This window comes from Salvelinus fontinalis, chromosome 29 (assembly GCF_029448725.1).
Source record: "Salvelinus fontinalis isolate EN_2023a chromosome 29, ASM2944872v1, whole genome shotgun sequence".
NCBI lineage: Eukaryota > Metazoa > Chordata > Actinopteri > Salmoniformes > Salmonidae > Salvelinus > Salvelinus fontinalis.
The window spans coordinates 42,234,297-42,255,823 of record NC_074693.1 but is presented as its reverse complement, the minus strand read 5'-3'; the positions used below and the strand labels follow the sequence as shown (position 1 = coordinate 42,255,823).

At 42.8% G+C, this 21,527-nt stretch overlaps 1 protein-coding gene across 1 annotated transcript; it reads left to right on the top strand.

The window, feature by feature from the left end:
• The first annotated feature begins 19,020 nt into the window (after nucleotides 1-19,020).
• LOC129827994 (transmembrane protein 271-like) lies at nucleotides 19,021-20,768 on the top strand. Its single transcript, XM_055889378.1, has one exon. It carries the CDS (start codon nucleotides 19,519-19,521, stop codon nucleotides 20,314-20,316), a length of 798 nt encoding a protein of 265 aa, XP_055745353.1. The 5' UTR covers nucleotides 19,021-19,518; the 3' UTR covers nucleotides 20,317-20,768.
• Nucleotides 20,769-21,527: the final 759 nt, after the last annotated feature.

Here is a 21,527-nt window from a genome sequence, read left to right as displayed (position 1 = left end):
ACTCAGAGTTTGGTGTCAGGAAAACAACCTCTCACTCAACGTCAGCAAAACAAAGGAGATGATCGTGGACTTCAGGAAACAGCAGAGGGAGCACCCCCCTATCCACATCGAGGGGTCAGCAGTGGAGAAGGTGGGAAGTTTTAAGTTCCTGGGCGTACACATCACTGACAAACTAAAATGGTCCACCCACACAGACAGTGTGGAGAAGGCGCAACAGCACCTCTTCAACCCTGACAAACTTTTACAGATGCACAATCGAGAGCATCCTGTCGGGCTGTATCACAGCCTGGTACGACAACTGCACCGCCCTCAACGGCAAGCCTCTCCAGAGGGTGGTGCGGTCTGCACAACGCATGACCAGGGGCAAACTACCTGCCCTCCATGACACCTACAGCACCCGATGTCACAGGATGGCCAAAAAGACCACCTGAGCCACTGCCTGTTCACACCGCTATCATCCAGAAGGCGAGGTCAGTACAGGTGCATCAAAGCTGGGACTGAGAGATAGAAGCTGTTTCTCAATAACAAGGCCATCAGACTGCTAAACAGCAATCACTAACTCAGAGAGGCCGCTTGCCCACATTGACACCCGATCATATTGATCAGATCACAAAACTCACATTATCGCATGGTGTAAAGAAGTTTCTAGTCTACAGCCACAACCCCATGAACATCCAGACAGCCTCCCATTGTGTGAACTTGAGAAATGTACAAAAAAACTGACAATTAAAGACAATGCTTAGCAAACAGAAATGGAATTTGAAAACTTGCTTCCAAACGACACCAATAATTGTCCACATATTTTGACATAATTAGCTTCACATTAATGGAACACATCACATTATAAAGCACTGTTTTTACAAGATGAGATCCATGCATTTCAGGGTTTGTGTCGCCATCAATTGAGCCTTTGCGGTGGTGAGGATAATGCCAGCATCAAATTGACATTGAAGACAATGTGGCTGAATTAGGAAAAGGGGGAAATTTAAAAGTATTCTGTTGTAAAAGTTTTATTTTATTAGACAGTGTTGCTACTTTTGAAATCCTGAGTTTAGGACTCTTAATTTATCGGCAAGTTCAGCGGGCAAGCTCAGCAAGCAAGCTCAGCAAGGAAGCTCAGCCCTGTGACTGTGATCTTCATACGTTATTGAGGGAAATGCCAAGCACATGAAAACAAATAGGGTAGAACGGCATTGGAGGATGTGAGTGGGAAAATACTGACAGATCCATTTCCCCTACAGCTATCCATAATGGATCAGATGCTGAGCCCGTCAAGGAACAATGACGCACAAGACCAGAGGTCGGTCTTACGCGCACGCTCCCACACACACACACAGGGCTGTGTGATATAAGATGCTTGTATACTGTACAGAAAAAGGGAGGACTGACTCTGGACTCCAACCAAACACACCATCCACTATGACAATAGCTAACATGCTGTAACAAGGAGCCCTGAGACATTAGAGAAGCTATGCTTCAAGTGACAACTTTTAAGTGACAGCTTCATCAACAGTTGTTAGCAGTTAGCATCATCAGTCAGCCCAGTTCCATTTCACACACAAATGTTAGGGCACTTTTCAAATCAGATCCTCTTTAGCCGATATCCTCATTAATTAATTAAATTATTTTTCGAGTGTAATTATTTCAATTCAAGGGGCTTTATTGGCATGGGACACATGTTAACATTGCCAAAGCAAGTGAGGTAGATAATATACAAAAGTGAAATAAACAATAAAAATGAACAGTGAACATTCCACTCACAGAAGTTCCAAAATAATAAAGACATTACAAATGTCATTATGTCTATATACAGTGTTGTAACGATGTACAAATGGTTAAAGTACAAAAGGGAAAATAAATAAGCATAAATATGGGTTGTATTTACAATGGTGTTTGTTCTTCACTGGTTGACCTTTTCTTGTGGCAACAGGTCACAAATCTTGCTGCTGTGATGGCACACTGGTATTTCACCCAGTAGATATGGGAGTTTATTAAAATCAGGTTTGTTTTTGAATTCTTTGTGGATCTGTGTAATCTGAGGGAAATATGTGTCTCTAATATGGTTCAAGGAAGTGCAGCTCAGTTTCCACCTCATTTTGTGGGCAGTGTGCACATGGCCTGTCTTCTCTTGAGAGCCATGTCTGCCTACGGCGGCCTTTCTCAATAGCAAGGCTATGCTCACTGAGTCTGTACATAGTCAAAGCTTTCCTTAGGTTTGGGTCAGTCACAATGGTCAGGTATTCTGCCACTGTGTACTCTCTATTTAGGGCCAAAAAGCATTCTAGTTTGCTCTGTTTTTTTGTTAATTCTTTCCAATGTATCAAGTAATTATCTTTTTGTTTTCTCATGATTTGGTTGGGTCTAATTGTGTTGCTGTCCTGGGGCTCTGTGGGTGTGTGTTTGAACAGAGCCCCAGGACCAGCTTGCTTAGGGGACTCTTATCCAGGTTCATCTCTCTGTAGGTGATGGCTTTGTTATGGAAGGTTTGGGAATCGCTACCTTTTAGGTGGTTGTAGACTTTAACGGCTCTTTTCTGGATTTTGATCATTAGCGGGCATCGTCCAGTTCTGCTCTGCATGCATTATTTGGTGTTTTACACAGAGGATATTTTTGCAGAATTCTGCATGCAGAGTCTCAATTTGGTGTTTGTCTCATTTTGTGAATTCTTGGTTGGTGAGCGGACCCCAGACCTCACAACCATAAAGGGCAATGGGTTCTATAAATTATGCAAGTATTTTTAGCCAGATCCTAATTGGTATGTTGAATTTTATGTTCCTTTTGATGGCATAGAATGCCCTTCTTGCCTTGTCTCTCAGATCGTTCACAGCTTTGTGGAAGTTACCTGTGGCGCTGATGTTTAGGCCAAGGTATGTATTGTTTTTTTGTGTGCTCTAGGGCAACGGTGTCTAGATTGAATTTGTATTTGTGGTCCTGGCGACTGGACCTTTTTTGGAACACCATTATTTTGGTCTTACTGAGAGTTACTGTCAGGGCCCAGGTCTGGCAGAATATCTAGGTGCTGCTGTAGGCTGTCCTTGGTTGGTGACAGAAGCACCAGATCATCAGCAAACAGTAGACATTTGACTTCAGATTCTAGTAGGGTGAGGCTGGTATTTCTATATAGCCTGCACTTTCTCTTTCTGAGTTTCTAACAGGAGTGGGGCGGGTGAATCTTCTTGAAAATGATCGCAAGAGCAGCTGCTCACCGAATTGATGGCTCCAATGCAGTTGCACCTCTGACACTGCCAAAACATCCGCTATGCGGGTGTCTACTATGGCCGGTTAACTCTTGATCTGATTGAATCTAGGCCTTACACGATCATTTGACCGTGACAAATGGTCTTTCTGTGATTCCTCCCCTCAGAACTTGTTCTCCAATGCATCTTGAGGAGGATGCATTGAATCGAGAAAAGATTCATCGAGAAAGAGATTCATATTATTATTATATTTATTTTTTCCTTAACTGCATTGTTGGTTAAGGGCTTGTAAGTAAGCATTTCACTGTAAGGTCTACTACACCTGTTGTATTTGGCGCATGTGACAAATACAATTTTATTTTATTTGATATTCCATCTTTGGAAAGAAGCAGAGTACAAACAAAGGCTCTTAGTAGGAGACAGCTACCTGTTAGCAGTGTGCTTGGCTATTGATCTAATTACCACCTAGTGTGATGGACTCCTACTGAGATGAATCGACATGTTCCAATAAAATATTCAAAAATACAGCTGTGTGATGTTGGGTAGTGTGCGTGCGTGCATGTATAGGCCTTTGCATTCTTTCACAGGTATTGCGTTTGCCTGATTCCTTTCGAAGGGTGCAACATCTGTCTTTGGAGCACATTGTTCCACAAATATAGCGTTTAGTGTAGTGTCAACACTTCAACCAGCTGAACTGTGAGGAGAGAAATGTTCTGAGCAGTGCCTGACATCAAATGGTGACTGCACTTTGACCTCATTTTATATTTGGTTCATTAATGCTAATGGCCATGACTGAATTTAAACTTGAGTTGGTTTTGGGGTGGGGTTTGATGTTGGTGTCTCGTGTGTGTGTGTTCGCAGTTGGGAAGAGTTAGCCAAATAATTTGTTGCCAATCAGCTACAGCCGGCTGGTGTGTGACTGTGGCAAAGTTGGTTGACTTTGGATAGCCGCCGGGGCTAGTTAGGGACCGTCAATAAATGACACAATGTAAATGAGAATATATTTTCAGGTTGCACACCTTTTTAAGTTTAAGCCTAGAATTTATAGTTGGTTTGTGGTTTTAAGTCATTGAAAGTTGGAGCTATTGCAATTTTTACAGATTGTCCCATGTACATTGTGTAATTTACCATTGGTCCCTAACTAGCCCCATAGGGATATCCAAAGTCAACCCAAATTTACCATGGGCATTACGATTGGTCCATGTGCAGCTGCACTCCAAATGTGTGCTGCCGGCTGTGGGCAGGGTTGAAACCAACTCAACCTTCATTTACATTATGATGCAGTCTCACTGAGACTGACTTCATGACCAAAATGATCCCATTATCCCACAGTAGATTAAATGTTTCTGACTCATATCAGGTTTTCTAAATGAGAAGTTGGTTTTTAGGCGCAGTTGCGGTTTTAAAGTAATTTCATTACCAATGTGGAAAATCATGATCCGTATTGGTGAGGTATGAAGGCTTTGCTGATAGACAGTACTGTACATCAGAGAAGGCTCATTGTAAAGGCTGGAATTGAATCAATGGAACAGTACCAAACACATGGAAACTACATGTTTGACCCCATTCCGTTAACTCCATTCCAGCCATTACAATGAGCCCACCTTCCTATAGCTCATCCCACCAACCTCCTCTGCTGTACATGTCCATCGATGTCCACATTTCCCTTGTTCGCATGCACCATCATTGCCATTGAGCACTATCAAGGCATCACACGCCACATTGCATTTGTCCTCGTTTTGGGAAAAATTCACAGAGAGCGAGAAAAAGAGGATGGTTGCTTAGCAACGCCAGGTAAAACTTGTTTCACTCAGCCCTCATTATTGTGGTATGAGGGAGAAGGGGAATGAGTTTGGAAGTGACAAATAGAAACCCCCTCCTCCCTCACCTTGTCACGGCACAGGTAAACAATCTTATGGCCCGGCTGGGGACGAGGGAACTGATGGAGGGAGAGGCCACCTCGCCTAAATGTCTCACATAGGCCTGTGCCTGTCTAGATTCATCTCACACTTATTTGAAGCGTGAGAGCATTGAGTTGAGGATTTTTTTAAATCCTGTATGATCTGTATCGTGATGCCATTGTCTGAGTAGTTTATTCAGCAAAGATGGGACACTTCCATCCAATGTTTTGAAAACCTGTAGTGAGTCCTAAGTCTATGGCCTTTGGCTTGTTAGTGGCAGTGTCTAAATGGACTGGATCTCGAGCATCTTTCAACGGTTAGAGACCTACTGATGTATACTGCCCCTTGAGGCTATCAACTAACAAGAGGAAAATGGCCAAAGATTGTACTGAATTGCTTTGCACGGGTAGGCACACACACACGCACACTACCTCACATCACATAGCTGTATTTTTTTTGGAATATTTTATTGGAACATGTTGATTCATCTTAGTAGGAGTCATCACACTAGGTGGTAAATAGATCAATAACCAATAAACTTTGAGCAACAAACCAAGCACACTGCTAACAGTCTCTTACTAAGAGCCTTTGTTTGAACTCTGCTTCTTTCCAAAGATGGAATATGTTTTCTCTTTCTCCATTCATATTTTTCTAGATTCCTTGTATCCTCTCTCCTTGCATTGGAGAAGACGATCTGAGGGGAAGAATCACAAAAATACAATTTGTGTCACGGTCAAATGATAGTGTAAGGCCTAGATTCAATCAGATTAGAATTTAACCAGCCATAGCAGACACCCGTATAGCTTTAGGCGGTGTAGGAGGTGGAACTGCATTGGGAGCCTTCAAATCGGTGAGCAGCTGCTCTTGCGATCATTGTCAAGAAGCCTCACCCGCCACTCCTGTTAGGAATTCAGAAAGAGAAAGTGTAGGCGTGTTTCGCTCAAATTGAAAAATCATTACACTGAATAATGAGAATTTCTATCATCTTAATTGAGGTGTAGATTACATCGCACATTCCAGTGTTCAAACTTGTAAGCAAGGCATCATGAGATTTCTGTTAATGCAACTCCATGCAGCCAATGGCAATGTCCGCTTTAAGTATAATGCCAGGAGCCTTCTGTGGATTTGACAGCTCTAACTCTGTTCCACTTCCGACACCACCAAAACAACTGCTATGCGCATGTCGGCTAAAGCGGATCTGATTGAAAAGTGCCCTAACATTTTTGTGTGAAATGGTCTTGGGCCCATTGCTGCTGCTAAATGATTGGGTGAAATGGACAGGTTCTCTGACCTTTATCCAGAAGTGACAATTGTTGCTGTAGCTGTCACTTGAAGCATAGCTATTCTCTAATAATGTCTCAGTGCTCCTTGTTAAAGCATGTTAGCTATTGTGTTGAATTGCTTTGCAAAGGTAGGCTACCCTTTGTTTCTCTCACACACACACACCACACACACATCTATGTTTGCTGCCCTCATTAGGCTTGGGTTGTTTGCTGGTGTATTTCATGTCATACAGACAAACAGGAATTTCTCCCTATCCTGCTCTCAGATGGTTTAAATTCAGCAGTATCCATGCTGTTGACAGTGTTGCTCCTCCCTATTTTCCCTGATCACTCCCAAGATCCTATTTCTGGAAAAAGACTATCGTCAGCTTTTCACTTAGGCGGTATATCGTATTTTACGTATATTACTTATCATTGATGCACAGACCGATTTGGGTTTTTACTTTATTGTCTATAACGGTATTGGAATGTTAAATGCCATGTGTAACATCCATTTTTATAGTTTACACCACTACTTAAGTCATCCCTCTCCGTGCCACTTTCCAGAGTCCTAGCCCCACCACCTGTCACTTAGTCAATGCAGTTTCCACTTTTCTTCTTAATCTAAATAATTTTGTATTTTTTTTGTCATTTAGCAGACCAGTCTCCCTTGGGAATTGAACCTACATCCCTGGCATTGCAAGTGCTATGCTCTACCACCTGAGCCACACAGAGTTCTATAATTACACTATTAGTTTGTGCCTCTTACATTTGCAAACAGCTAGTTGGTCAATTCTTAGCAAGTTTTTGTTAAATCGTGTTAGCCATTAATGCTAATCACTAGTTAGCTGGCTAGCTATCTAATAAATGTACCGAGTCAGAGCAAACAGCTAGTTAATACAGCCTGATACCAGTGCTGGTAACAAAATGGCGCCGGAAGAAATGGCAGGAGTTTTATGGGCGCCCAACCAATTGTGCTATTATGTGGGGGGTTTTCGCATTATTTGTAACTTATTTTGTACATAATGTTTCTGCAACCGTATCTTACGGCAAAAAAGAGCTTCTGGATATCAGGACAGCGATCACTCACCTCGGATTAGACAAAGATTTTTTCTTCAACAAGCAAGGCGCACAAGACATTCTCCAAATACCCGACAGGGCCATCATCCCCGTTATTTGCAAGACGAGGCGATGCAGGTACAGAGGACAAAGAGCCGGATGCCTGGTCAAGACCCAGAAAAGGCGAGTGGGAAAGCTGCCGTTACCGTCAATACTATTCACCAATGTGCAATCATTGGACAATAAACTAGACGAGCTACGATCACGAATATCCTACCAACTGGACATCAAAAACTGTAATATCTTATGTTTCACGGAATCGTGGCTGAACGACGACATGGATATTCAGATAGAGGGATATATGCTGCACCGGCAAAAGAGAACAGCACAATCCGGTAAGACGAGGGGGGGCGGTCTGTGCATTTTTGTAAACAGCTGGTGCACGAAATCTAAGGAAGTCTCTAGATCTTGCTCGCCTGTAGTTGAGTATATTGTGATAAATTGCAGGCCACACTACTTGCCTAGAGCAATTTCAGCTATACTTTTTGTGGCTGGTAATTTACCACCACAGATAGATGCTGGCACTAAGACCGCACTCAGATGGCTGTATAAGGAAATAAGCAAACAGGAAATCCCTCACCCAGAGGCGGCGCTCCTAGTGGCCGGAGACTTTAATGCTCTACCAAATTTCCATCAACATGTTAAATGTGCAACCAGAGGGAATACAAATCTAGATCACCTGTCCTCCACACACAGAGACGCATACAAAGCTCTCCCTCGCCCTCCATTTGGTAAATCCGACCACAACTCTATCCTCCTGATTCCTGCTTACAAGCAAAAATGAAAGCAGGAAGCACCAGTGACTCGATCTATAAAAAATTGTTCAGATGAAGCAGATGCTAAACTACAGGACTGTTTTGCTATCACAGACTGGAACATGTTCCGGGATTCTTCTGATGGCATTGAGGAGTACACCACATCAGTCACTGGCTTTATCAATAAATGCATTGAGGATGTCGTCCCCACAGTGACTGTACGTACATACCCCAACCAAAAGCCATGGATTACAGGCAACATTTGCACTGAGATAAAGGGTAGAGCTTCCACTTTCAAGGTGCGGGACCCCAGCCACCTCAGTCATAGACTGTTCTCCCTACTACCGCATGGCAAGTGGTACCGGAGTGGCAAGTTCAGGACAAAAATGCTTCTCAAAAGTTTTTATCCCCAAGCAATAACACTCCTGAACAGGTAATCAAATGGCTACCCGGATTATTTGCATTGTGAGCCCCCCCCCCCGCAACCCCTCTTTTTACGCTACTGCTACTCTCTGTTTATCACATATGCATAGTCATTTTAACTATAAATTCATGTACATACTACCACAACTGGGCCGACCAACCAGTGCTCCCTGTCACGCCCTGACCATAGAGAGCCTTTTTATTCTCTATTTTGGTTAGGTCGGGGTGTGACTAGTGGGGGTGTTCCTATCTAGGTTGTTTCTTTTCTTTTTATGTTGGCATGGTATGGTTCCCAATCAGAGGCAGCTGTTTATCGTTGTCTCTGATTGGGGATCATATTTAGGCAGCCATTTCCCCACTGTGTTTTGTGGGATCTTATTTGTGTGTAGTTGCCTGTGAGCACTCCATGACTCCATGTTTCGTTTGCTGTTTATTGTTTTGGTGAGTTTCATCTGATTAAACATGTGGAACTCTACGTACGCTGCGCTTTGGTCCGTTAATTCATTAGACGATCGTGACACTCCCGCACATTGGCTAACCGGACTATCTGCATTGTGTCCCACCCACCACCTGCCAACCCCTCTTTTACACTACTGCTACTCTCTGTTCATCATATGTGCATAGTCACTTTAACCATATCTACATGTACATACTACCTCAATCAGCCTGACTAACCGGTGTCTGTATGTAGCCTCGCTACTTTTGTAGCCTCGCTACTGTATATAGCATGTCTTTTTACTGTTGTTTTATTTCTTTACCTACCTATTGGTTAGAGCCTTATGTAAGCATTTCACTGTAAGGTGAAATACCTGTTGTATTCGGCGCACGTGACAAATAAACTTTGATTTGATTTGGTGTAGGCCTAAATCAGCATGTTTGTGCAACAGTATCTCTTAAATCAAAGATGAATATGCAAAGCATGAATATCTTGGCAACATGAAGAAACATTTAATGCAGCCAAAGATTATAGGGTCCCCAAACTATGGGGCGCGCGAGGGGTCAGCAGGCGGGAACCTACTCTTGAAAGTTGTAATAGTAGAATGCACAAGGTGCAATTTCGAAATTGGGCAGTGAATCATCAGTTCCTCTTGTCATGTTAGTCATTGCATACCTTAGAGCTATTTATAACTTGTCAGAAATGTCCAGATCAACTAGCCCATGTCAGCTAACATTTTTTGTTTTTTAGGCCATAGATTTTGTGGTAATTGTATAGAATGTATAGAATTGCAGGAACTAAACTTTAAACCTGCTAAATCCTCTCCACTAACAACAGGGGTGTGAACAGTTTATTATGAACAGTACTTGTGCACATAGAAATAGATGTTGCGGATGCGCAGGTCTATTCCCCCAAGTGAAAAAGTTTGGGATCCTCTGTCCTATTAAACACTGACCATCCCTTTGGTTCCTACCCTGTCACAATAACTCCTCCCTGGCATTTGTATTTGTTGACATGTCAAGCAACACTGTATTCAAAGTACCCACTATTATATTCTAACGGCAAAATGCAGAAATTGATGGAAATGCAGGAAATTATTTTAGGTTGAAGTTGAATTGAACATAAAACAATTAGAATGGAGAAAGACCCATTGAAATAATTTAGAATATATGTGTTGCCACCATAGGGTCACACTACTCATAAAGGAAGTTTATAACGTTTATTAGTAAAAAACATAAAATACAGTCCTACTGTCAAATATTTAAAATATATCGTGATATGATTTTTTCGCCATATTCCCCAGCTCTACATAGGCTCCGATTACCACCTGGTTAAGCGTTCGTAAATTGAACGTTATTCACTTTTTATGCACTACAGATATGCCATATTCGAACCTTGAGTTAATTCTCGCATTCTCCATGCACTATAATTTACAATGATACGAGCTAGGTAAAAGAGCAATCGGTTTGGATAAGGGAATTGTAAATATAAATTACACTTGTTTTAGACAAACCAGTCATATTGCAGCAAACTGAAGCATATCAAACTATCAACTTTCCCAAAGTAAACTTTATGAAATGCTGTGCCATCATGCAGCATTTAAATTGTACGGCCTTTTAACTTGCAGGGATGGGCACTCAAATGTCTTAATTATAGCCTTCCCTGACTTTCTGTTTCCTATTTCTATCATGTTAAATATTAGCCACTATCAGCATAGACCGTCAGTAGGCCTAATAACAACACATATTCAACTGCCAATTTACTGTTAGTTCCCTTTAGTTGGCATAGCCTACATTATCATTACATTGTTTCGTTTACCTTCATTTGCTTCTTCTAAACACCATCACGACCATGTTTTTGTTGCTGAGGGTAATTAGTAACAGTTGATAATAAAAGAAGACAGGTAGGATAGGGCTGTGGTGGTCATCCAATTTTGTCTGCCAGTTATTGTCATGCAAAAGTCTGCTGTTAATTTAGCAGACAAGACATGCTTATAATCCCGTGCCATTTTATATTATATGATTTTATAGTAAGAAGAATATAGTTAAACTGAATAAAATTGAAAATATATTTTTCCCATTCCACATGGAGTGCGCTTATGAAGTGGTTATGTTGACTGTAAAAGTGATCATTTGAAACAGATCCGATACATTATTTGGCAACTTAAGTTGTGAATGATACAAACCTTAGGATGTCTTAGAAATCAGAACATATATGGGCTGCATGATGTGACTGTATGCTATTCATGATTTGAGAAAGTCGCTAAAAAAGCTTGACCTCTGTTCCTTGACCTCAGGCTGCACACCCTGTTCTCTCATCAAGTGATCATATTTTCACCCACCAGACTATTCTTAATTTAATCTCTTCTTTACGAACAGAAATCTGTTTGGGAACATCAATAGTAACTTGTTTTCACGACGGAACATATTTCATTCAACTGTTGACAGCCCCTCTCTCGGCACGCTCGAGAAAGGAATGAAGGAGAGATTGGAGGAGATGGAAACGCATGGGGGTGAAACATTCTGAAGTTTAAAGGTAACGTGTCAGCCTATTAATTATGAAAATATAAATAATTCCCTATTACTAGGCAATTCAAAATCAAATTCAAATTCACTACAATTGTAGGCTCACTCTGTAAGCATCCCCTGCACAATCAATGAACCAACAGCATTGCCTAGGGCTAGGCCTACATATGTTCTCTCTGACTCATGGATAGTAAGTTTGGAGCGTAGCATAAGGTAGCCAGTCCATCCAGTATGCATAATACTACAGTCCACACTCAAAGGCCATTACTACAAATTGTTTAATGTTGGAGTGTAAGCTAGACCAATTATTTACCAAAGACCTATTTTCTACCATGTGTAATATGCGGTAGGCTATGTGTTGTATAAAAGGCACAATCGTTATTTTAATTCCGTTTTTTGGGGCTCAAATATAGGACTATTGGTATGCACAAGTACCAAAATGCTAAATGCAAATCGGTGTTTAGAATTAAACATCCCTTTAGAAAGTGTGGCCCGCTTCATTGTGTTAGGCTTTGAAACAACATCCACAACAACCATGTTTTCCACTCAGTTTCAACCTGTTGTTGAACTTCTTTCCTCAAATTGATCGATCACAGTGAGGTGAGTTTTAAAAGCATGGTACTGTTTTGATGATAGGTGTTTAATGTGACTTTGATTGGATTTTCATTGATGTCAGAGCTGTTAGAGGGACAATAGAACTCTGAGTACCAGGCCATTAGTGACCTGACAGTACTACAGAGTTGGGTACTACTAACGCATGTCTGCATAAAAGGAGATTACCATGACTCAACAGTTACGTGGAATTTTACTGCAGTCGTGACCCATGACTGCCAGTAATATGGTCACCGCAACAGCCCTAATGTAGGCTAATTCAATTGTTAGGCTAATTCAATTGTTATGGAGCGGAGCACAGTCCAAGCCATAGCAGTTTGAACCCGACGCATGGCGCAATAGTTGGCTGTGTCATCACACAGCTCCATGGTTAGTACAGGCAATAGAGGAGGGTATAGCCGCCTATTGTAAACTATTCTCCCTATTATAATTATATGTACACTAATCTTCCAACATCAAACCACTGTATGTTTGACTCATCAATATATTTTTTGCGTAAAGGCTCGCCAAAACAGTTTTTTTTATATGATTCATACATAATTTCCTAACCCAAAAAATTGCCTAAGTAATCTACAAGATCAGACTACTTGCTATCTACCAGTTGGTGTTGAAACAGAGACAAATATGCATACATTTGGATGGCTCTCTTTCTGAACCCGTTCTCTCTATGTATTGTAGCTTGTCGACAAAATTCTAATTAAAAGGTACACCGTATTTAAAGGGAGGGCTTAAGATGAATATACTGGAAACTCTATTGATGTAAATCTCCATAAGAGAATCTGTTGGCCAGCAAGACGGTTGAATTACATTTATTCAGCGAGCGCAAATAAAAATATGAAAATAACACAATGCCTGCAAAGGACCTTCATAAGGTTAGTTTGAATACCAATTACTGAGAAGTGCGTAGGAAAGGCATGTGTAAGAAAGGAAATTAAGCCTAAGTCGGAATCGGGCCCTAAGCGAAAAGCAAAGTTTCCCATTGTCTCTCACTCACCATGGCTGCCTGACGCCATGGCAACCAGAGCAGCGGTGGGGTTGATGAAAACACATGAAGGGAGAAAGAAATCTACAACAAATAGAAATCTCAGCATCTGTCCTCGAGGTGCGTTTATTTTGTATTTTACCTAGTAAGCGAGCGTGAACAAACAAGCTGGCATCACAGTCAAACAGGACACATGTACAGACGTCTCACCTTAACACATGTACAAGTACAAAAATAAATACATAAGCATTATGTTGCTCATGCATATGTATGCTGGAAGGCATGCAGACACACCTAATCATGCGCATAATATCAAAGATAGCTACATGAGAACAGTGTGAAGGGATTCATCACCATGGTATAATTAAGTTATCCCCTTTTGGTAGCACTTTCTATGAGCCACCTGGTTTGTAAAGGCATTATAAACACATAAGCATTTACATTTACATTTACATTTACATTTAAGTCATTTAGCAGACGCTCTTATCCAGAGCGACTTACAAATTGGTGCATTCACCTTATGATATCCAGTGGAACAACCACTTTACAATAGTGCATCTAACTCTTTTAAGGGGGGGGGGGGGGTTAGAAGGATTACTTTATCCTATCCTAGGTATTCCTTAAAGAGGTGGGGTTTCAGGTGTCTCCGGAAGGTGGTGATTGACTCCGCTGACCTGGCGTCGTGAGGGAGTTTGTTACACCATTGGGGTGCCAGAGCAGCGAACAGTTTTGACTGGGCTGAGCGGGAACTGTACTTCCTCAGAGGTAGGGAGGCGAGCAGGCCAGAGGTGGATGAACGCAGTGCCCTTGTTTGGGTGTAGGGCCTGATCAGAGCCTGAAGGTACGGAGGTGCCGTTCCCCTCACAGCTCCGTAGGCAAGCACCATGGTCTTGTAGCGGATGCGAGCTTCAACTGGAAGCCAGTGGAGAGAGCGGAGGAGCGGGGTGACGTGAGAGAACTTGGGAAAGTTGAACACCTGACGGGCTGCGGCGTTCTGGATGAGTTGTAGGGGTTTAATGGCACAGGCAGGGAGCCCAGCCAACAGCGAGTTGCAGTAATCCAGACGGGAGATGACAAGTGCCTGGATTAGGACCTGCGCCGCTTCCTGCGTGAGGCAGGGTCGTACTCTGCGAATGTTGTAGAGCATGAACCTACAGGAACGGGTCACCGCCTTGATGTTAGTTGAGAACGACAGGGTGTTGTCCAGGATCACGCCAAGGTTCTTAGCACTCTGGGAGGAGGACACAATGGAGTTGTCAACCGTGATGGCGAGATCATGGAACGGGCAGTCCTTCCCCGGGAGGAAGAGCAGCTCCGTCTTGCCGAGGTTCAGCTTGAGGTGGTGATCCGTCATCCACACTGATATGTCTGCCAGACATGCAGAGATGCGATTCACCACCTGGTTATCAGAGGGGGGAAAGGAGAAGATTAATTGTGTGTCGTCTGCATAGCAATGATAGGAGAGACCATGTGAGGATATGACAGAGCCAAGTGACTTGGTGTATAGCGAGAATAGGAGAGGGCCTAGAACAGAGCCCTGGGGGACACCAGTGGTGAGAGCACGTGGTGCGGAGACAGATTCTCGCCACGCCACCTGGTAGGAGCGACCTGTCAGGTAGGACGCAATCCAAGCGTGGGCCGCGCCGGAGATGCCCAGCTCGGAGAGGGTGGAGAGGAGGATCTGATGGTTCACAGTATCAAAGGCAGCCGATAGGTCTAGAAGGATGAGAGCAGAGGAGAGAGAGTTAGCTTTAGCAGTGCGGAGCGCCTCCGTGACACAGAGAAGAGCAGTCTCAGTTGAATGACTAGTCTTGAAATCTGACTGATTTGGATCAAGAAGGTCATTCTGAGAGAGATAGCAGGAGAGCTGGCCAAGGACGGCACGTTCAAGAGTTTTGGAGAGAAAAGAAAGAAGGGATACTGGTCTGTAGTTGTTGACATCGGAGGGATCGAGTGTAGGTTTTTTCAGAAGGGGTGCAACTCTCGCTCTCTTTTCTCTTTTTTTCTCATTTAGTCATGAGCTTTGCTTATGTCATATTTTATAATGCATATGACCATATTTCTGCTGTCAGTCGATGTTATGAATGCTTATGCTTTATAATGTGTATGTCCAGGTGAGAAATCCTTTAAGTATTGAAATGTAGACTTTAGACAATTATAAAGGGTGTTAAAAATAGCTATCGATAGATATGAATGCTTATAGCACGTCTTATACTTGCACCATGTGGTGATATGCATCCATAATGTATTATAAACAGGTGGCTCTTAGAAACGGCTATTATGATCCCTTCTTCTAATAGCCACCAGTTTATGAAAGGTGTTTGGTTGAAAACCACTGTGAAAATGTATATTTGTGCCATTCTCAAAACTTTTGGCCACGACTGTATGTTTCAGTACCATTGACAACTCGAAACATACATTTGTACAGTTCAAATTAGAGGTGTTTCAGCACCAAGACCAGTGCAGAACATACCATTTCCAGCCCATGCGAGAGATAGGCCTTTCAGCACCATGGATAGCTCAGGCAATACAGTTTGTGCCTCTGGGCTCCAAAGACATTAATGGCCTTATTGTATTACTGTGTGTGAAGGTACTAACTCCAGAGAAAGTGTGGAGATGGGAAACAGAAACTAGACCAACAAAAATAACAAATCAAAGTTTGCTGCTTCAGTGTCTTTAGACATTTTTGTCAGATGTTACTATGGAATATTGAAATATAATTACAAGCATTTCATGAGTGTTAAAGGCTTTTATTGACAATTACATGAAGTTGATGCAAAGAGTCAATATTTGCAGTGTTGACACTTCTTTTTCAAGACCTGGCATGCTGTCAATTAACTTCTGGGCCACATCCTAACTGATGGCATAATCATTCTTGCATAATCAATGCTTGGAGTTTGTCAGAATTTGTGGGCTTTTGTTTGTCCACCCGCCTCTTGAGGATTGACCACAAGTTCTCAATGGGATTAAGATCTGGGGAGTTTCCTGGCCATGGACATAAAAAATATTGATGTTTTGTTCCCAAGCCACTTAGTTATTACATTTGCCTTATGGCAAGGTGCTCCATCATGCTGGAAAAGGCATTGTTTGTCACCAAACTGTTCCTGGATGGTTGGGAGAAGTTGCTCTCGGAGGATGTGTTGGTACCATTCTTTATTCGTGGCTGTGTTCTTAGGCAAAATTGTGAGTGAGCCCACTCCCTTAGCTGAGAAGCAACCCCACACATGAATGGTCTCAGGATGCTTTACTGTTGGCATGACACAGAACTGATGGTAGCGCTCACCTTGTCTTCTCTGGACAAGCTTTTTTCCGGATGCCCCAAACAATCGGAAAGGGGATTCATCAGAGAAAATTACTTTACGCCAGTCCTCAGCAGTCCAATCCCTGTACCTTTTGCAGAATATCAGTCTTTCTCTGATGTTTTTCCTGGAGAGAAGTGGCTTCTTTGCTGGCCTTAACACCAGGGCATCCTCCAAAAGTCTTCGCCTCACTGTGCGTGCAGATGCACTCACACCTGCCTGCTTCCATTCCCGAGCAAGCTCTGTACTGGTGGTGCCCCGATCCCGCAGCTGAATCAACTTTAGGAGACGGTCTTGGCGCTTGCTGGACTTTCTTGGGCGCCCTGAAGCCTTCTTCACAACAATTGAACCGCTCTCCTTGAAGTTCTTGATGATCCGATAAATGGTTAATTTAGGTGCAATCTTACTGGCAGCAATATCCTTGCCTGTGAAGCCCTTTTTGTGCAAAGCAATGATGACGGCACATGTTTCCTTGCAGGTAACCATGGTTGAATGAGGAAGAACAATAATTCCAAGCACCACCCTCCTTTTGAAGCTTCCAGTCTGTTATTCAAACTCAATCAGCATGACAGAGTGATCTCCAGCCGCGTCGTCGTCAACACTCACACCTGTGTTAACGAGAGAATCACTGACATGATGTCAGCTGATCCTTTTGTGGCAGTGCTGAAATGCAGTGGAAATGTTTTTGGGGGATTCAGTTCATTTGCATGGCAAAGAGGGACTTTGCAATTAATTGCAATGCATCTAATCATTATTCATAACATTCTGGAGTATATGCAAATTGCCATCATACAAACTGAGGCAGCAAACTTTGTGAAAATTAATATTTGTGTTATTCTCAAAACTTTTGGCCACGACCTGTATATCTAACTTCAACTCTGCATATGTGTGTTTAACACACGCAAACGCACGCACGCACGCACGCACCCACTCACACACACAAACACACACACACTACCCAGTTTGGATAGTGTTCAGGGGTATTCTCTTTAAGATAGCAAGTCAATCAGATGTCGGGATAAGCAGTTAATTGCAGTTATTACTTGTTTAGCAGGGGATAATGGAGGGTTTCAATGGTGGAGATGAGTGCCTTGGATGTCTATGTATTATGTGAAAGGAAACACTTTGATTGTTCTACATGAATCTGTGCCTTTTGGAGAAACTATTGTCAACCTCCACATGGTTTTACTTCCAGTGAGTAGATAAAGGTGGGGATGCTCTCTAGTCTGAATTCTAGATAGTCTTTTCCGATGCAGGATTAGAGGTGCAGAAAAAGTTATAATAAACTGTCACTCAGACTGCTGACAATATCCCTTTTTCTACTTTTACAAGAATATCTAATACACAGAATATCATCTCAGTCTCTAAAACCCTGTTTTAAATGCCTGGGCGATTCATTTCATTATCAATTTCCACAGCTGTATACATACACTGATTGTACAAACATTAGGAACACCTTCTCTTTCCATGACATAGACTGGCCAGGTGAATCCAGCTGAACACTATGATCCCTTATTATTGTCACTTGTAAATCCACATCAATCAGTGTTGATGAAAGGGAAAAGACAGGTTAAAGAAGGGGTTTTAAGCCTTGAGACAATTCAGACATGGATTGTGTATGTGTGCCATTCAGAGGGTGAATGGGCAAGACACAATATTTAAGTGCCTTTGAACAGGCTATGTTAGTAGATGCCAGGCGCACCGGTTTGAGTGTGTCAAGAACTGCAATGCTGCGGGGGTTTTCACGCTCAACAGTTTCCCGGGTGTATCAAGAATGGTCCACCATCCACAGGACATCAAGCCAACTTGACACAACTGTGGGACGCATTGGAGCTAACCAACATGGGCCAGAATCCCTGTTGAACACTTTCGACACCTTGTAGGCCGTCCATGCCCTGACGAATTGAGGCTGTTCTGAGGGCAAAAGGGGGTGTGCAAGTCAATATTAGGAAGGTGTTCCTAATGTTTCGTACACTCAGTGTATTGAAGGCCTAAAATATAAAATGTCGACATGCATTGATAAATAACTTCTTATTTGAATCGGTCGACCCAAGGTTAATTGTACAATGTTTGAATTTAATTCTGCTCCCCACCAACTTGCAGCTAAATTCCCAACACCCTGAAGTTGCTCAAATCAATGTGTCACAAGGCTCTGGGTGCCTACAAATGGGAACTAATATGGCACTAAATCTTGTCACTAACAAAAACAAATCCCGTCATCTCAGTGTGAGTCTAGAAATTGATTATGATTGGACACCTGCGCCTGCCTGAACGACATTAGGTGGACAGTAATGCCTTAAATCACATATATGATGTTACGTGCCTAGGTTGAAATTAAAATGGACCCAGACTAAAAAGCATGGGGCTACTTGTTTTATTTTCAAAGCAAAACCACACCATTGTGTGTTTGGTACCAATTATTCACGAGTCAGGTTGGAAATGACTTTAGCCAAATGAGTAATGGTGAAGAGTGGGCAGCCATTATGGCCATTTGCTATGAGCCGCAAGCCTGTGGGATTCTGAGCAATTTAAAAGCGTCCTTCTCCCCTCCGTCGTCCCCCGGAATAGTTATTCTGCGCTCCTAGCGGCACTCCACTGCCGCATGCTGTTTAGCACTCACTGTATGATCGCAATCACGCGACGTGGAAATAACCACCGGTTTGAGCTAATCGTCCTCCATAATCATTTCGAACCGCGTTTGGAGATGTGAATGCTTGCATAACAGTGTGGATGGGGGGCGAGCAGGGTCATGAGGGTGAACAATGTCTTTCAGTTGGATTTCTGGGGTCGTTACCGCAGAAGGAACGCGCTCTTCCTATCAATAATTAATCCATTCCCGAGGCAGCGGGAAAGGGGGAGAAAGCACGCAGCTCCGGAGATCCAAGTTTTGAACTGCAATCACCGGCGTATCATGTCACAATCTGACAGTGCTTCGAGACGGGCTGACGAGGAGGACAAAGGAGGATGAAGGAGGGAGAGGGACCGGGAGTGGTAGAGGAGGAATATAATGAAGTTGAGTGGGAAAGGACTGTGTACCATCGTCTCCAGCACCCTCCTCTTCGTCTGCGCCGTGAGCGAAGTTGTTGTCGGATTCAAATGCATCTCGCTGGGCACCAAAGTAAAAGTGCATTTTCACCTGTCGACCGCGGCTGGGGCTTTCTACTCGGGGATACTGGTGGGACTAGGGCAGGCGCTGCTGGGCTTTGCGCTGCTTTGTTGCAAAGGGAAGCCCGGGTGTCGGAATTTCTTTCTCATGGGTATCCTGGTGTTTTTGTTGGGAGTTCTCACCGCTTTCTCCGGCGCGGTGGTGGACGGGGACACTGTGTCTCTTGTGGAGCGCAAATATTCCCATTATTGCCTAGACATAGACTCTGTGGAATTAACCACCATCTGCAACCAACTGAAGGATTATCAGAAAAGTCTAGTCATCTCGACCATTTTTAGCACTTTGGAATGCCTTCTTGGGCTTATGAACTTGGTGATCATCAAAAGGTACAAAACAGCGCAATTTTACAGACGGAGGCAATCACATAGGCAGAGCGCCGGGGATATTCTTTGCAGCGAGGAGCAAGACTTCACCGTGTCCGAATTCCAACCTGTTTCCTATATTAACTTGGGGATATTTCACGTGTTCGACGAGGCAGGTGTGGAAGTACAATGCAGGGGCCACCCGTCTATCGAGCTCCCGGGTTATTCACCCATGGATCCCGAGCTCAACCATTCCTACCCTTTTTCTTACCCGCTCCCGAACGAGCTACCGCCCGCGTACGAAGACATTTTCCCTGGAGACGAAAGTAACAAATAGCAACTCAGAACAAACAAAGTTGCAACATGGGCTCTAAATTCTGCAATGACAATCACTGCATTTCCCCCTTCGGCCTATTCAGTGTTGAGACAAACAATCGTGGAGAGATTCTTACCTAAACAGTTTTCCATTCACAGCCGAAAACGGCATCGTTTTCATGCTTATTTTTCTTAGCAAAGGTAGCCTCCTTCTGGTACACTGGCAGTATATGCACATCTACTATTATACTGCCAATGAACTAGCCTATTGCCATCGGTCAAAATAGTGACAATTCCATGGTAATAAATATACTTACAACAGATCTATAGACCATTAGATGCTACCATACTAGTTCAGATATCAAAAAAAGCATTTGTGTTTTGAATTCAGATTGTATACACATCATATGCCCATATAGTTTGCTGTTGTTATTGTTTCCTTTAAAATATGAATAAAACGTGTATTTACTCTCACCTGATGTTAGACGTTCTATTTAAAAGTCTACCTCCATTTTACCTCCATACTCTTTTAACATCTACGCCTGTAATGCGTCTTGCACACCCAACAGGTGTAGCCCGTTAAATTAGGCTAGTGCTTGACTGAACAAGATCATAGACAGGCCCGCATCATTTTGACTCTAAAATGAAACTCCTTTACCATACACATGCAATACAGTAGTAATGAAAAAGTTGTATGTAATCGATGTATTCCCCTTCCACCTTTGTTCTCACTTAGCGGAGCCAATTGCTCTTGTTCTCACTGTAGTATAACCTAGTGGGTAGCCTGCATTTGTCCCACATGCTTCACTAAATGGTCACTAAAACCATTGAATATTACGTTTGTGCCCCAAATGGCACATTATACCCTACATAATGCACTCGTTTTTACCAGGGCCTATAGGTCTCTGGTCAAAAGTAACGCAGTGTATAGGGAACTGGGACATGCTGCTGTGGTGAGCGAGACACGCTCCTCTCCCCCTATGCAAAAGAGTAGTTCTGATCGTAAAACATTTCAAATGAAATTGTGGTAAAAAGACAACTTTGAAAGCTATGTCCCCTTGTCCCCGAAGAGAGGATGGTTTAAGCTTCTATAGGTTTAGTTATTATTTCTCAACTCTCAGTATTCAGCTTAATAGCAACTACAACCAAGCTATTTATTATGTCTTTGCGATATGGAGGGGCGCGCGCGATATGTCAAATCAAATCAAGGTTTATTTGTCACATGCGCCGAAT

Bases quoted from the DNA above. Each gene is read 5' to 3' on its own strand.
- LOC129827994 (XM_055889378.1), top strand. From the start codon at position 19,519: ATGAAGTTGAGTGGGAAAGGACTGTGTACCATCGTCTCCAGCACCCTC.